The 17977-nt window shown below is 43.8% G+C and overlaps 1 protein-coding gene across 3 annotated transcripts in view; it reads right to left on the bottom strand.

Moving 5' to 3' along the window:
- DPY19L3 (dpy-19 like C-mannosyltransferase 3) overlaps window positions 1-16279 on the bottom strand; it is a 62586-nt gene extending 46307 nt beyond the window's left edge. The window contains exons 1-4 of one of the 3 annotated variants that reach the window (XM_075008838.1): window positions 15902-16279; window positions 14481-14509; window positions 13317-13455; window positions 10418-10542 (exon numbers count right to left, since the gene is read on the bottom strand). In XM_075008838.1, the coding sequence (XP_074864939.1) occupies window positions 10418-10542; window positions 13317-13419 (228 nt within the window). In that variant the 5' untranslated portion in view covers window positions 13420-13455; window positions 14481-14509; window positions 15902-16279. Of the gene's footprint in view, window positions 1-356; window positions 385-10417; window positions 10543-13316; window positions 13456-14480; window positions 14510-15901 lie in introns of those variants that run through there. The other 2 variants (XM_075008837.1, XM_075008839.1) reach the window with 2 other exon arrangements.
- Between the last annotated feature and the right edge of the window lie 1698 nt (window positions 16280-17977).

Raw genomic sequence — 17977 nt, 5'->3', positions numbered from 1 at the left:
ATCTTTCAGCAGCATCAACTGCAAGTAACTCCACTGAGGTCAAGAGGAGATTGAAGCCCAGTGTTTTTCTTCAATGTCATCTCATGAAGATAACTGACTGTAGGCTCCTATGAGCATTGTTAAAATTGTATGCAAACATTATCCTTCATTGTGTTGGACAAGGTCATTCTGTGACTTTTCTCTCCTGTCATTTGACTTATTGCATACATCAATCCTTGGATATTTGCTTTTTAATATTTTTGTGACAAGAGGTACCAGACTGACTTTCCTTTATTCCAATGTCCATGGCCAAATTAGATTAAACAGAGATCAGTGTGTATATTTATTTAAGTCATCAACAAGGTTCTCATTCTTACCGCAGCAAGTGCAGTCACTAGCCTCTTGAAGGAAGGCCATCTGCAAACAAGTACTTTGTGGCACAGTTCTTATGCAGTAAAGTTGTTCTTGTTGTTACAGCATATTGAAAATTGGGTTTCAAGATGGGCCTTCCACAGTAGAACTGATATCACATTTCTAGAGCAAGGCCATAAGTAGCAGTAAGTTCATAAATGTCAAATTCAATTATCTTTACTTTTTGTTATGAGACTCAATTTACTTTTGTGTTATGGGACACAACTGTTTAAAATACCTGCGACTCACTTTCAGTTCCAGAAGCTGATCAAACTTGGTGGACTTTCTGCACAGTCCTCTAACCAAGCAGTTGGAATATCCACAAATCAATGCACCACGGTGGAACACTATTCAGAACCAAATTTCCATTTACTAAACTTAAGTGGTATATATGCAAACCTAAGTGATCCACATTCTCTGGTCCACCTAATTCAAAAGCAAACTAGGGCCAAAGGTGTTCACTACAGCATTGTCCTTTTGGGAGTCGGGGTAGGGGAGCAGGGAGGAGGGGGCAGGAAGGGAAATACTTTCTAGCGTAAGATCATAGAGAAGTAGGAGTGATTAAGTCTCCACTATGTCCAGGTCTTCACAATTACAGCCCTAACAAATCCTGCATCAATTATGTAAATTTATACTGTCCTTGAAAGCTTTAACTTGATTTGGGCTTGGTCCATGCAGCTGAGACTCCGGGGTCCATCACAGACTCCCTGATAGCCCCACCTCACCACTGCATCTGAGCATAAATCTGCCACAGCAAAGTGAAGAAGCAAGATCTGTTAAATAAAAAGTCTTTCTGAGTAATCATCCTTCTAATATACATGAAAATGTTGTAATATTGTCCTTGTTAGCAGAGAATGAACAGACGGCACACTTAAATATTTCACACACACACAAAAAAAAGACCTTTCACAGTGCCCAACAAAGTATCCCATTATGTAGTGATCTCACATCTCACTGTTAAACTCTATTTAAAACATCAGGAAACTTTTTTTAAAAGCAAAAACTGTGGTAACTGATTAGTGCATCCAAGAATTGCAATTTATGTATTGAAGTAAAGAGCTTATTGTAATGATGTTTACAACATTAATTTTATTTTTCCTAAGAGTTCACTCTGATTTAAAGGCTGAGCCAATGCCCACTAAAATATGGGCCCTGGATCAGCACCTTTCAGATCATGTGCAACATACCTCAAGGTTACGGGTTGGCAAACTTTATCTATTAAGGAACTACAAAGATGTCATTCGTAGAAAAAGATTTCTGCTATTCAGACTATATTTTTCATTAGCTCAATTTAATTTTTTTAACTTTATATACCTCAAAACCATACATTATTTCATAATATCTGGGGTTACCTATCATTTAACCAACCTCATCAAAATTTAGTGATTTTTAGTTCTCTTTAAATTGCCACCTGCAGTGTAATTAAGGTGATTAACTAATGTAATTAATTACAGTATAAGCTCAGAGTTATGAACACCTTAGTTGCAAACTAACCAGTAAGTCAACCACACAACTCATTTGAAACTGAAAACATATAATCAGGCACCTGCAAAGACAACACCCCCAAACAACCCGTCCAAAGAAAAAGAAAACAACCCACTACAGTACTTTGTTAAATCAAAATTACTAAAATAAAGTGAAAGCAACATTTTTCTTCAGCATAGTAAAGTTTCAAAGCTGTGTTAAGTGAATATTCAGTTGCAAACTTTTGAAAGAATTACCATAATAATTTGTTCAGAGTTACAAGCAACTCAGTTATGAACAACTCCTTTCCTGATGTATTTATAACACTAAGGTTCTCGTGTATTTTTTAAATTCCCTCTAATTTCAGTCTCCTCCTTCTGACCTTGAGATGCTAAGCCCTGTACATGGTATACACTATGGGTTCCTCTACACTACCATCTTCCTTTGAAGGAAGGATGGTAATTAGGGTCTTGGGAGTTTACTAATGAAGTGCTGCCGTGCATAGGCAGCACTTTGTTAAGCAAATTCCCCACCCTCCCCCCACCCCCGCAGCAACTTCGAAGTTTCAAACTTCAAAGTCCTGGCATGCGTCTAGCTGCGGCGCACCCACAGGTATTTCGAAGTTGCCCCAGAACTTCAAAGTACTGGTGGGTGTGCCGCAGCTAGACGTGTGCTCGTACTTCAAAGTTTAAGCACTTCATTAGTAAACGCCCAACACCCTGATTACCATCCTTCCTTCAAAGGAAGGTGGTAGTGTAGACACAGCCTATGTGTAGTTTCACCAGTGACAAGGAGGGAGGAACTGTCAGTCTTTAAGTCTTTTGAAAGGCAATGATTTGTTTGAAGGGTCTGTGTATATGCAAGTCTAAGACTGAAAGGTCAGCTATCAGATTTCAGCTTAATATCTTTCTTTTTGATTTCAAGACCTTGCCTAAGGTAGATTTAAGAGCTTGGGGTTACTCCACAGGGAGACATCCCAAGTGCGTCTTCCTGAGTTTTAAATGAGGGTTTTCTCACTTGGGTGGTGGTACCTCCCAGGCTTAGGGAATCCGTGAACTTGGGAAGCTTTTAAGCAGAAGCCTGTAGAGGTAAGGTCCTTTTAAGGTCCCTTGCAGGCCCCTACCTTGTGCACTTGGCGTTTTAGAGAGGGGATCAGCTATGACAGCATAGGTAGCTCTCCACGTGATATGCTGGTTTTTGTGAACCCCATTTTTAGATGCCCATCCCTCCCCATGCATTGTATAAGAAGCTTGGCCACCTAACTCAGAGCTGTGAATTCCACAAAGCAGCAGGGTATCTTAGTCTACTGTGTGAATCCCACTCACTGTGTCTTTATGGAATTCTCATAAGTACAGCAAAAGCTTGATTATCGGGCATCCCTGGGGAACAGGGATTGCCAGGTAATCAAATTTGTCATTTAATTGAGTGGGACCAGCTCACTTGGGGGCATGCACTGTTTAAAAAGACTGAGGGGGCCACCCTGCTGCTGCCAACCCTGGCTGGGTCTATATCACTGCAGCCATCTCTGGCCAGGAAGCCAGCCCCATTCAGCTGGTCCTGGCTGGGGAAGGGAGAGAGGTGGCTCTGCAACAGCTAGTCCCAGCAGGCAGCCAGCCCTGGGGCAGCTGCCCCAACAGCCAGTTAATAGAATGTGCCAGTTATCAGAATTCCGGATAACATAGCTGTTACTGTATTTATCATTATCAAATGTAAAAAAACGAAAAAAGTTATCCTTTTCTTTTTACAACTTATTCAGTCAAAGCCATTTGAAACAGATTGTATTATAGCTTTAAATAAATGTTTGACTACATCCTTAACAAATGAACTCTTACAGTAGGCAGCTGAAGAGGGGGTGGCCCCCAGACAGCCTGCAGGGCACAGGAGGGGGCATTAGAGGCTGGGGGCAGCCCTTGGAGCTTGGTCCTACCTGGACAGCCTGAAGGCCATGGAGGAGCTGCTGAAGTGGGTGGGACAGCTGGAGAGAGAGCTGCCCCCAGAGCCTGGCCCCCATGGTCAGCCTACAGACCATGGTGGGCAGCTGGAGGGGGGCATCCCACTGAAGCTTGACCCCCAGATGGCCTGTAGACTGCAATGGTGTTAGGTAGAGGGGGCAACTCGGAGAAGGGCCTGCAGACTGTCGGATGGCTGGTGGAGGCGGGTGGGGGTAGCTCCCCAGAGCCTGGCTCACACCAAAAAGGACTGCAGACCATGGGGCACTGGCTAGAGGGGAGTCAGCCAGTGGATGGCAGGGGGTCAGCTGGAGATAGGGCAGCCATCTGTAGCTGGGCTCCCCACCCCAGACAGCCTGCTGCCTATGAGGGGTCAGTTGGAGGGGGACCAGCCCCCCAGAGCCTGGCCCCCCTCAGACCAACAGCAGGCCAGGCGACAGCTAGAGGGGGCAACCTCAGGAGTCTGACCTCTCCCCAGATAGCCTACAGGCCATGGAGGTGCCATTAAAGGGTGAAGCCACTCCGGAAGCCTGTCTCCCCACCCAGATGGGCCATAGAAGCCTGGGAGAAGCTACAAGAACCTGCCTTCACCACAGCCTGCAGGCCAAAAGGAAGTCAAATGGGGACTAATGGAGGCTGGGGGCAGTCCCCACAGCCTTGCTCCCACTTTAGCCACCTACTAGCCTTAGGAGGTGGGTCTTCTGGAAGGAGGGGCAGCATTTTTTAAAAATACTATCATTGCATATATGTTTTTTATTTATTTTCAAAAAATTTCTTCAGTAAAGTCCCAGCAATGCCAGGTACATCTGTTAGTACTAAATAATTTTACATCAACAGACATTTGCCTCTAAGTCCGCATGATCAAATAGGTATAAACATAATCAGGTAAATGCTTACAACAAGTATATTTTTTCAAATGCTTGTCTGCCTATTCAAGTCCAAGCTTTACATTTTTGTTCACAAAGTTAATCTGAAGCCCACTGAAAATATGATGCTTAACATCTACGAAATGGGAAAGTTATCTTCCGAGAACCAATCCAACATGAGCATACACACAGAGTACACTCCAATAAGTAGAATGTATCACTGAAAAAATGTGAAGTTTATTTTACAATGTAGGTACATTACAATTTTAACTTCATTAAAATAAGAAAAAATAGAATAAAGTGTGCATTTTGTCCACATTTGAGCAACGTAACTGTGATGATAAACATGTTTGGCACTGGTGCCATCTTGTGTTAAGTTTTAACATATTTGCCAACTATTAAATTTTTCAGCGGTAAATAGCAAACATTTCATTTTTTCCAGTTATGTATGTGGGTTTGTAGACATATCTTAAAAAAGCAAAGATTGTCAAAAGTGAGCATCATGTTTCTCAACAGTATGTATCAAACGTTTGTAGCTGTGTACTCAAAGGAAGACGAGGCCGCCAGAAAAAATGTTATTCACAAAATCTAGCAATAACTATTTCAGAAACTTTTAACTACTGCTTTTAGTTCTTGTATGAAAATGTTTTTGGATATGCAAAAGGGTGCATATTATAAAAATATAAAAAAGCACTCTAATATCACTTTAAAGACTAACAAAATAATTCATTAGGTGATGAGCTTTCATGGGACATGTAGTTGATGGATCTCCATTCCATTCCCTTCTTGAAACTTTCATGGGACAGACCCACTTCTTCTGATGTGGCAAATTCTGATAAAAAGATGTTAATGTACAGGTGGTCCCCAATTTACAAACACATTGACTTACGACCAACCTCCACATCAAAACCCCCGTGTGCCCCAAGTCACCTCCCGCAGCGGGGGGGCTCCAGTTGCATGCCTGTGGCTCCCCTCCAACTTCCCCGGACTTGGCTCCAATCCCTGTGCCCCAACACTCCCTGCACATCTGGGCCTTGACCCCCCCCACCTGTGGCCCTAGCACCCATGGACCTGGACCCAACCTCTGTATGGCCCCAGATCACCCTCCCATGTGGCTGGCTCAGCATGTGCAGGGCTCCAACCTGACCCCTGCTCAAGCACCCTGCCCCGGTGCACCCCCGTTCAACCCCGCCCCCCCCGCCCCCCGGGCTCAACCTCCCTACAGCGCCAGCTCACTCTCCATGCATGGGGCTCCAACTTCAACCCATGCCTGGGGCTCTGGCTCCCAGGCCACTGCAGGGCTCCAACTCCCCTCCACTCAACCATGCTGCTCCTCTCGTTCAACCCCTCCCTCCCATGGCCCCAGCTCATACCCCACCCCACTACGCCTGAGGCTTTGGCTGTCAGCTGCCAGCTTGAGCAGGGGCTCTATCCCCACTGCCAGCTCAACCCATCGCCACCCCAGTTCACCCCTGTTCAATCCCCCCTCTGCCTGGGTCAACCACACCTGTCCCCAGCTGACTTTTCCCCCCCACCCCCACCCCTGGACACGCACTGGGCTGTCAGCCGCCAGCACACACAGGGCTTTAGCTGTCAACTGCTGCAGGCACATGAGGCTCTACCCTCACCCAGTTAACCCCCCCATCCCGGTTCACCCCCTTCAACTCCCCCAATCCCCCATGGCCCCAGCTCACACTCCTAGCACCTGGGGCACCGACTTCAACCTATGCCCATGATTCCCAACCCCCAGTGTGCACGGCTCCAGCTCCAACCCCCATGCCCACCACCCCTGGCTCCAACCTCCTGGCAGGGCTCAACCCCCACCTCCGACCTCCTGCTGCTTGGGTCCAACCCCCTGCAAGCCCTAGCTCAACTGCACCTATCAGCGTACCTTGAATTTTACCTTGAATCAGCTGATAGGAAGATGGGAATTTGAAATCTGTAGGGTCTTTTCAAAATGGACCCCTGTGTCACTGAGCTGCGCATGAGCAAAATGCGGCACTTTCGAAGTGCCGCAGCCGCAGCACGCTACTAAGGTACTGAATATTCATTTCAGTGCCTCATTAGTATTCTTCGATTTGGCCATTAGCATGGTCATTTTGAAATTTTGGCCAAGTGTGGCCACAGCCAATATGTGTCTGTGTCACTTGTGCATGTAAAATTAGAAATATGAAGTGTGAATCTGTTTATAAATCTAGATTGTGCTCATGGAGGGCCATTAGTGATACTCTAGAAACATAATGGCTCAATACTCTAACCAACGACCTGTGAACAGGCTTCTTTTTTTCCTTCTAAGGCTGGATTGTGGTTGGTCCTGCCAGGACACCTGAAGCTGGAACCTATTTTGGCTCTTGTACTTTTCTCCTCAAGGTGAGAAAAGTCTGAGCTGAACATAAAGAATCCCCACGTTTGGCAAAGGGGAGATAAAGTCCAAAACCAAACAATAGCAGCAGCTGCTAGATCCCACTTATCACCCAAGATGCCTGCTGGGCACACTTAAGACAGAACAGGGAGAGGATTGGGCCTTGTTTGTAGAAAAAAAGGTTAGAACTACTATTAGGGTAAAAATCTACCTGTAACAACTTCTCTTTGGCTACGTCTACACGTGCCCCAAACTTCGAAATGGCCACGCAAATGGCCATTTCGAAGTTTACTAATGAAGCGCTGAAATGCATATTCAGCGCTCCATTAGCATGCGGGCGGCAGCGGCGCTTCGAAATTGACACAGCTTGCCGCCGCGCGTCTCGTCCAGATGGGGCTCCTTTTCGAAATAAGGGGACTTCGAAGTAGGCGGGGTCCTTTCGAAAAGGAGCCCCGTCTGGATGAGACGCGCGGTGGCAAGCTGCGTCAATTTCGAAGCGCCGCTGCCGCCCACATGCTAATGAAGCGCTGAATATGCATTTCAGCGCTTCATTAGTAAACTTCGAAATGGCCATTTGCGTGGCCATTTCAAAGTTAGGGGCACATGTAGACCCGGCCTTTGTGTATTAGGCTTAAGTGGTATATTTTGTTTATTTTGGCTTGGCACCTCATTTTGATCTGTTGCTTTCACTTCCAATCACTTAAAACCAACTTTTTATACTTAATAAAACACTTTTGTTTATTATCACCAGTGTAAATAATTGTTACAGGAGGTGGGAGAGAAGGGAGCATTGATGAAGATGGCAAACATACTTCTAGCGATGTAAAACTTTTATCTAGACTATGATAGATTTACCTGGGGCTTTCATCCTCTTTGGGGCTGTTTTCCTGGTGCTGACAAATCCCTGTAGCTGAGCCCTCCTAGAGCTGAACTGGTTCAGTGTCTGTATTGCTCTGCTGGGAGGGCTGTAACCCCAACTCTGTGCCTTTCCCAGAGGAGACCAGAGCTTCTGGCCCAGTGGGGTGCACCACAGGACAAGTAGGCCAGCTCAGTGGTAGGATCAGCATACTGGGTAACAGACCCAGGAGGATCTCTGTGATACAACTTGTCACACACAATGCATAAGAGCATATTACTCAGTAAATACTCAAAATGTATACCTAATTTGTTAGGAGAAAAAAAAAGGTATATATGTACACATCAGTGAGGATTAAGTGTTTTCATGATAAAATAATTCACTTAAATAAATTCAATATTTTCTTTGATTCAGATGTCAGCATAACAATTATTCTCTTCTGCACAATACTGGTGGAAAAATCTGCCATTACTCATTCTTAGAAAGGGAAAATCTCTACATGCAGTGGCTGCAGCTACACTATCCCTCCTTTGCAGAAGGGGCATGTAAATACAGGCATTTGAAAATGCAAATGAGGCATGGATTTAAATATCTTGTGCCTCCTTTGCATACACCCATGGGATCTTGGTTCCAAAAGGGGCTGCTTTCGAATCACAATCAGACATGTAGCCGGTGTTCCTTCAAAAGGAAACCCCCCTTTCGAAAGTACCCTTTTTCCCCCCTCCCAAGAAAATGGGAAGAAGGGTGCTTTCAAAAGCAGGGCTTCCTTTCGAAGGAACACCAGATACACATCTGTTTGTGATTCAAAAGCAGCCCCTTTCGGAACTGAGATCCTGTGGAAGTATGCAAATGAGGTGCAAGATACTTAAATCCATGCCTCATTAGCATTTTCAAATGCCTGTATTTACATGCCCCTTCCAAAAGTGTAGCTGAGGCCAGTAGCGCCCACCAACACGAGTCTGTCTGAGGCCATGCAACTATTCTACATAAAGCTGAGTTTGGGGAAGTAAATCTTTTTTCATTTTGAAAGAGGATTTGGCCAAGGACCAGGATTTTCACCTGAGTGGAGACTCTGTGCTAAGTCATCTTTGCTAGATTTAATCTTTTACCATCTGTGGCATATCACAGAGTACATATGGCAAAAGCCTGATGCTAATGAATACCAAGGGAGCATAAGCCTGCCCACAGCTACAAGATCCCCTTGCAGGGGGATCCACTACAGCAACACAATCCCTAAATAAATTTGGGGGACAACTAAAAAGAAAGCAGGGATGGGTGTAGGGGTCACATAACAGCCTGATGGAGGGCAAACATTATGGGTGTTGGATAAATGCCTTTTTGTTCCCCCTTAGGCTCACAGAGGATGCAGCCCTGCAGGCTGGATAAGCAGCTGGGGCTCATTAGGAGGCAGCCAGCCACAGAACCTATCAAGCACCTGGGACCAGTTAAGGCCTCCAGCCTCCCTATAAAAGGTTCCCCACAGGAAACAGAGGAAAGGAGTGGAGAAGTACGCAAGGAGGAGAAGCTAGAGGTGAGTGCAAAGTAGAACAATACAATGAGGTATAAGTGGGAAGGTACCAGAGGGAAGGGGTGGGTGATGTGCCCCAGGGGTGGGGAAGGAGCAAAAGCCTCACCAGCTCCCTCCTCCTTAGGGTCCCTGAGCCAGGGGCTAGAGCAGTAGGTGGACCTGGACTCCCCCACCCATCCTTTGAAGGGCTACCTGGCTGGAGAAACCAGAGCAGCCCAAGGCCTGTGGAGGGGACCTACTCCACCCCCTGCCTAGGACTAGCTAGTGATGAAACTGGCTCAGTAAATGGGAGCTGGGGGTGACTATTTATCTCATCACCATTTGAGGTACTGTAATAAGAAACAAACATAACACAGTAACTGGTCTAAACTGAAGTACCCTGCTCAAACCATTAGTGTGTAATTCATAGTTCTCTCAGTGACCACCTTGTCCCATGCCCCAATTTACTGTTCTGTGAAATGGCGATAATCCCATTTCTTTTACAGGTCTGTCACTGACGCTAAAAAGTGCGTTAATATTTTCAGATAAAGTATGCTGTAGTGAGACTAAATATTACCTATGGAGACTTGTGTTACTGATTATCTATGCCCTTAATGGATCAGAAGGATCCTTCTATAGATATAACTGTCTTCAGACAGAAGACCTGCTTACAGAGATGCATGCAAGGATTTTGGACAGATCTTTTTTCTTAAAATATGTTTTAAAAAGTTGTCTTTTAGGCTATCATTTGTAGGCAAGATTTTGAGCTACTATTATGAGGAACACAGTGTTTATGTAAACATGTTTAGAGCCTAATTAGGAAGAAGGTACTTATGGAAGTGACAGGTGATCACTGTGAGGCAGTAGGGGAAAGAAATCAAAAGGGGAAATGTGCAATTTGAGTATGAATGACAAGGCTAATAGTCTTGTTTACTTTTTTTAAAAAGAAAGCGTCCTACCACAAGTATTCATGTGGCAAACAGTACCCTAGGCAAGCACATATGCAACCATTAATTTCATTACCTTAATGTTTGAAAACCACAGGTCATTTTCATGTAGAGTAGCAAGATAAACAGAAGTAAGGAGTCCAAGAGAGATGGCAACAGTTCCACCAACTATAAGTGAAAGTCTCTTCCATAGCTTTCCACCTGTGTAAATATATTAAAAAACACTTTCACTCTGGCATTGTGATGCTTGCCATTCTAACTTATGTATTTTAAATGGTTCAGATCAAACATTAGTGTGGTATGACATTTGTACATAACTGGAGCTTTTTTCCTCTGACTGCTTAATGGAAACTGTACTTGACTTTTGGTGTAGCAAACCTTGAATATTTAGTTACATAAAGAATGTGAAAGCCTCTGTTTTTTAAGGGAAAAATGTAAAGTTGCAGTTTGAAAATCCACCCATGACCTCATTTAGATGTAGATAAATACTACAGCTGACTTTAGAAATCTAAATTGCAAAGAGCCCAGAATACACTTCAGGGCACTGTTTTTAATGAACGAACTACTGCATGACAACACACAAAGCAAGACAAATTTTTTTTTAAACTTCTGAATTTGGTTGCTATATATAACTTTTAAAAGCATTTCAGGTCTAAAACTTCCACACTGAAGCCAAGCACTGGTCAAAGCAATATCTCATGCTTTGAATAGCAGAAGACCACCTGCTGACAGCAGAACATTATCAACTTCATTTATAAAAGCAACCTGTTTACTACTCAAGTGAACTTTTTATTGTAAAAAAAAACTTCTGCTTTTTTGTAAGGTGGATTTTGAATCTAATGTGTGGCTGTCTGTTGCACTAGGCAAAACCAGATGAGATATAAGCAAGAGTGACTGAATGGAGCTGAAGATAATCCACCAGAGCCATATTTTGCCTATTTATATCTGTTTGCATATATTGGATAACTTGGCTGCCAAGCTACTGTAAATGTGCTTGAAAAAGTGGGCCTGTCTGCATTTGTACCTACAACATCTGAACATGAAGACTGAAAAACTGATCTTAATGAAAGTAAAAAGAGATGGTGTGAACTTGCAAGCATTTGCACAAAAGTGTTTCCCTTTCTCCTTCCTTTTAGTCACATAAAACAGACTTACAATATGAATCCAACTTACATTTATGGAAATCAAAGCGGGTTCAGTTCAAGCTCTTACAGCAGGGCTGGGTCTATGCTAGCACCACTTTTGAAAGGGAGATGCTAATGAGACCCTGCAATGACTGACTGCAGTGCCTCATTAGCATAATGGCAGCCATGGCACTTCAGAAGTGCCCATGAAATAAGGACCTCTCAAAAAGGACCCTGTGTAGATGAGCCACGCAGAATCAAAAGCTGCACTTCTGAAGTGCTGTGGCTGCCATTATGCTAATGAGGCACTGAGTAGTCATTGCAATGCTTCATTAGCATACCCCTTTCAAAAGTGGGGTGCTAATATAGATCCAGACCACATGTAACTTGTCTTAAGTCATGCAGATATGACCCCCCCCCCCCCCAATCTGAGGTCTTCAAATCTCCTGATGTTAAAGAATCACAGCTTAGATCATCTGTATGAGCCTCCTATGCTGAAAGCATACATTTTTCCAGGTTTAACTGATCTGAAGGTTTGTCTCTTCAGCGGTATGCCTCGCTTCAGCAAAGACTGCTAGACTGTGTCTACACTTGCATTCCTCTTTTAAGAGGCATGCAAAGGAAGGGAAATTGAAAATGCAAATGAGGTGCAGACTTACATATTGAATGCCTCATTTGCATATACCTTCTAAAGAAAAGCAGTGTAGACACAGCTCTTTTGAAAGTAAACCCCATCTTCGAAAACCTTTCTTCCCATAGAAAAAAGGGCTCTTTCAAAGATGGGGCGGTGGGGGTTTACTTTCAAAAGAACCATGGCTACACAGCTTTTCTACTTTTGAAGGAAGAATATGGAAATGATGCACCAGATATGTAAATCTGTACTTCCTCTGTTTTCAATTTCCCTATTTGCATGCCTCTTTCAAAAGAGGCATGAATGTAGATGCAGCCCTAGTGATGATGAACTGCAGTAAACATGTGCACACTATGATATTAGCAAAACTTTCATGTCTAACATAAGTTGAAGACAAGTAAAAGATTACTTCACTAGAATCTACAGCATCACTTTCTCCCTCTGACTACAGTATCCTTAATCATACATTTGAATCTCCCTAATCTCTGTGTCAACCTAGGAAAACATGTGGTTCAGGCTCCTACATAGCTAGAGCACCATAATTCTAGTAAAAACTAAGTTTAAATAGTGCAACAAAACAAAGTATCATACATATATGCCACAGACACACTTGTTTTGCAGACTAAACTGGAGTTTTGGTGACAACTTGCAGAGCATTAACAAACTACAAAAAAGCAGTGTAGATGCTCTGGGGGGCCCTTCTGTCAATAGAGCAGATCAAAAGATCAATGTGCTTTTTATGTGTACATCCAATCTGTTGCCAGCAGCTTTACTAGCAGAAGAGATGTTCCAATAACTGCTATAGACAAAGCTTTGAGTATAGATGTAGCCATACCATCTTCTGTCTAGCACAAATTTAACTTATAAACATCAGACATGGCAGAGTACTATACATTTAGTGGTCTTCTGCTTAATTATCTACAATAAAAACAAAATAGTTTAAATACAGTGCATTAAGGCTCTCATACATGTACAGCACTCTATAATGGTTTGTACATACAAAAGCTTAGCATTTCTTTGTTTACCCTTTATATCATGGCAAATACCTATGGTCCAAAAATTCCATGAACCAGCATAGCCTATTTCCCCAGGGTGCCAGAACAGAGATTCAAATATAATAATATTTGGCTATTCTTGGACAGCTTTCATCTAGGAATAGGGATAGATAGCAGAAACTGACATCACTGAGACCCACAATGCTGCACTTCTTAATTACCCACCAGACAGAACTTTTCCTTCAGGCTTCACATTTTTCTCCTGTGACAGATGGTCTTCAGTAAGTTCTGTGACTTTTATTCCCTTTCTATATCTGATGGTTGTCATGCTGTCAATAACTCATATTATTCTTCAGTCTCACTTCTAAAAACACATACATAGCAATATGTAAGTCCTTGACAAAAAAATCAAATATGACAAATGCATTGAGGCCTAAAAAGTCATAACTATGTAATACAAAATATTTTACCAAAACAAGGATGTCATTCTCTAACTCGGACATCAAAAAGAGCAATGAAAAGACTGGCACAACTTCTGCAGAGACTGATGCTCATTCATAAATTTACACATGGTAGACAAGATTTTCAAAAGTGGCTATCTATTTTCAGTGACCAACTTGAGACCCACTAAAATGGGATTAGTTTTCAAAAAGTACTCAACACAAGCCCCATTGAAATCAACCCTTTTTTTTTTTTAAAGGTGTCTCTAGATGGGCACTCAAAATCACTAGAAATTCTTGGCTTCTGATTACTCTAAAAATGAAATCAATAGGACTACTTGCAATATGTAAAGCTAAGCACTTCCATAAATCTTTGCAGGATGAAGGCAATGAAAAAGTGATTGTATCAAAAAGCTTGGGATGGAAAACATTTTAAAAAATACAACTAGTTTACAGGTACAGCTGAAAAAATTCCACAACTTTTGTAATATTAGAGCTTTCAATAACAAACTAGAGGTGGGGTGAAGGTGGGAAGAAACTATAAGGTCCACTAGTCTGATTTGAAAATTGGTATATTGCAAGCACAACGTGTGTGTGTGTGTGTGGTCAAACTTGGTGATCACCTAAGTTGCCAGGCTTGAAGGAGTGCCAATTAGATGGAAATTAACTTTGTTTTGTTTAAAAGTATCTTGATGTGTTATCTGTTTTTGCTTTCTTAATGAAAAAAGTCCTGAACATGTGGAGAACTTACAAAATTGAAAAACTTTTTTTAAAAATCCTAGAATTATGGCAGCAGGGGGATTACATCCAAACAAATGAGGAACACTAGAACCAAATACTCAAACATGTGGCTGTTTTACCAAGAATTCTTGGTCAGCATAATGGGGCATTCTGTAGGACAAACAAAAAATTATACAGTGCAGGCAATGGAAACTTATTAAAGACCTACCTCTGTTTGACCCAGTCGTGAAGTAGCATCTGCACAAACAGTAACAAAGAAAGCTGTGCTAGTCTACATACTATCAAAACAAAAAACGCAGTCAAGTAGCACTTCAAAGACTAACAAAATAATGTATTAGGTGATAAGCTTTTATGGGACAGACCCACTTCTTCAGCTCATAGCTATATCAGAACAGACTCAATATTTAAGGCACAGAGAACCAAAAATAGTAATCAAGGTTGACAGATCAGAAAAAAATTATCAAGGTGAGCAAATCAGAGAGCAGGGGGCAGCAGTCAAACAGATTAAGCCAAGTATGCAAAAGAGCCCCTATAATGACCCAGAAGAGTCCCATCCTGGTTCAACCCACATGTTAATGTATCTAATTTGACTATAAGAGTTCAGCAGCCTCTCTCAAGCCTGTTGTGAAAAATTCCTCTTCAGTAAGGCACAAATTTTTAAGTCATTAACAGAATGGCCCACTGTTAATGACTTAAAAATTTGTGCCTTACTGAAGAGGAATTTTTCACAACAGGCTTGAGAGAGGCTGCTGAACTCTTATAGTCAAATTAGATACATTAACATGTGGGTTGAACCAGGATGGGACTCTTCTGGGTCACTAAGCCAAGTATGCAACAGAGCCCCTATAATCTATTTCTTGACACACACACACCCCCGCCCCCGATTTGCTCACCTTGATTTTTTTTTTTCTCATTGTCAACCTTGATTACTATTTTTGGTTCTCTGTGCCTTAACTATTGAGTCTGTTCTGGTATGGCTATGGTCTGAAAAAATGAGTCTGTCCCCTGAAAGCTCATAACCTAATACATTATTTTGTTAGTCTTTAAAGTGCTACTAGACTTTTTTTTTTTTTTTTGGGTTTGAGTGTACAAAATCGGTGACCCTGCATGAGACTGCAGCAGAGCGGGTGGGATGGAGAGTGGGCAGTGGAGCGAGGTGCGAGGCTGGAAGAGGAAGGATGAAGAGGCAGGGGGAGGAAGTAATGGGAGGGGCAGTTGAAAAAAGAGGGAAGAGGCTGGGGCGGGAAAGGGAGGACGCAGGCAGGGAGCGGTGGAGGAGAGGCAGGTGCGGACAGTGGTGGGAACGGAGGCAACGGCCATGGGGGGGCCAGTCGGAGAGGGGGAAGGAAGCGGGGGGCGGCGATGGAAGAGGGCGGGGTGGGACGATAGGTGGAAGCGCCGGTAAGGGAAGCAATGGAGGAGCGAGCCAGGTGCCCTTGGGAGCTGCTCAGGGCCTACGGGAGTAGTGGCTCGGCTCGGCTCAGCTCTACAGAGCGGCCTGGGCGGGCTCCGCAGGCGCAACTCTCGCAGCCCCGTTCTGCGGCCTGCTCCGCCGCGGCCTGGCCTGACGCAGGCGCCTCTCCGCCTCCCACGCTCCCCCCTCCCCTCCCCTCCCGCCCGGGCCCATACCTGCGGCGGAGTGGGAGCTCGGGATCCGGGTGTCGCTGTCGCTGGGCCGCGGCTCGTTTCACCCAGCAGCTGCCTTCACCCCCCGGCGGGGAGGGGCTGGACGCGGTGTCTTTTGTTCCTCTTCGCGAATGCGGCGCCGCGAGCGGGTTAGGGGGCTGCGGGGAGCGCGGGCGGCGGGGCTGGTTGCCTGGGACACGCGTTGGGGTAGGAGGGGGGTGGAGCGGAGCTGGCAATGGCAAAGGGTAAGAAGCTGCCTGGGGGGAGCAGGGGGCGTGTCCCCCGAGCGAGCCAGGGGCAAGGGGCAGTAGCTGCGGTGCTTCTCAGAGGGAGGTAAATTGATGTAATAGGGGGCAGTGACTGAGTAACATGGGCAGCTCAACGTGGAATTGTATTGGGATAACCGTCTCATGCTTTGCGAGGGCAGCTGCTCCACTTCTGCTAGTCACAGGAAAGGAGCGTGTCCTGCTTCATCAACTGGTCCTACCAGTGACAGCGAATCCTCCTCCCACCCCCACACTAAGCCCTGGGTTCAGTCCTCTGCTGCAATCGTCTGAGGAAGTGGGTCTTACCTACCAAAGCTCACGACCTAATACAGTGGTTAACGTTTAAGGTGCTACAGGACTGCTTGTTGTTTGTATTGGGGTTGGAAGTGAAGAGAGTCACTGGGGTGGGGTAGGATGCTGGTCTGTCCTTTGAGTGTAGGTGGCTAGATTGGTAGGCTGTGGGAAGGGCAGGTAGCTTTTGAGCAGATCTGAATAACGAAGGTTGAACTATTTCGTATTAAAGTACTGAAGGGCAGGAGCTGAGATCCTCAATAGATTAAAATGGCTTATAGGCTGCACTAACCTAGCTGATTCCAGTGGAATGGGAGGCTAAGTTACTCTCCAATTGTTTGTGTTTCCAACTTAAAATTTATTTAGTGTGATCATCTGCAGGTAAAGTAAAAGTGATGCTTAAAAGATTAACTGCAGGAAAACCAATGTTTTATCTGCAGGCATTCTACATAAGTGGCAAAGTAAGCTATGTCAGGCTTCCTTATCTGTTACTTAAATCTTGATCTCATAACGCAGCTCTTTTCTAGAAGCAAATAATAATTCAATGTCATGGTTAGGGCCTAATTGTATTTTTGTGAACATCAGCTGTGTGGCATTCCTGATTGTTCCAGAGTATGCATGGCAGCTTCCATACTGTTGCGTAAAGTTTACTTGGGAGCTGGGCTCACAGCATCCAGTTTATTTTAGTTAGCACCTGGACTCTGAGGTGAAGCAGTTGTGCTTTATCTTCAGAACTACCCAAACTATTGTTCAGTAGTTGTACTATACAAAATACTGTTTTGAGAAATAATATTCTGGAAAGCAGTGATAACCCTTATTGTAAAGTAATTAAAGAGTAGTACACTAGAGATTCTAGTATTCTCAAGCTTGAGTGATCAAAAATCAGGAGAGGTTTGGTTTGGTTTGGTTTTTAAGGCTGTGCTGCATTTATTGTTGGTCCTCTTTTGGACTCCCTCTGCCCATCCTCAAGTGTATGTGACAATTAGTGTTAGCCATTTTCTCACATTTATTGGGAATGGTGATTTTTTTTTTTTTTTTTTTTTTGACCACTGCTGAAGGAGGTCACACCTCCACATCTGCTTGCCTCCCCGCCCCCCAGCAATTATGTTGGCTCTAATCCCAGTAGTGCAGTGGCCCTGGCCCCAGTCTCTTCTCAGGCTGGAATACTGCAGGGACAGAGGGAGGATCAGAGGTGGCAGCCTTTCCTCTTTGCTCACAGGAGGGAAGGACAGAGTGGGTATTTATACTTTTGAAAATAAGTACAAGCTTTCAAAAATTCTAATGTGTAAATTTTTTTTGTTTTACTTCTTGTATATTGCACTCAGTATGGGGAATGGAATGAAACTAGTCAATTCCATAGGTCATCTTAATAATAGGTCGTCTTAATTTTCTAGTTGATTTCACTCTGATTCTCCTGTATTAACAAAAATAACAATTGAGACAATCTCATGATTTCTATAACAATCTTGGGGCTGTGCATCATGATTATTGAAAACTAGAGTTTAACAATCTTGAATTGTTT

This window comes from Carettochelys insculpta, chromosome 14 (assembly GCF_033958435.1).
Source record: "Carettochelys insculpta isolate YL-2023 chromosome 14, ASM3395843v1, whole genome shotgun sequence".
Lineage (NCBI taxonomy): Eukaryota > Metazoa > Chordata > Testudines > Carettochelyidae > Carettochelys > Carettochelys insculpta.
This window is presented reverse-complemented; position numbering and strand designations above follow the sequence as displayed.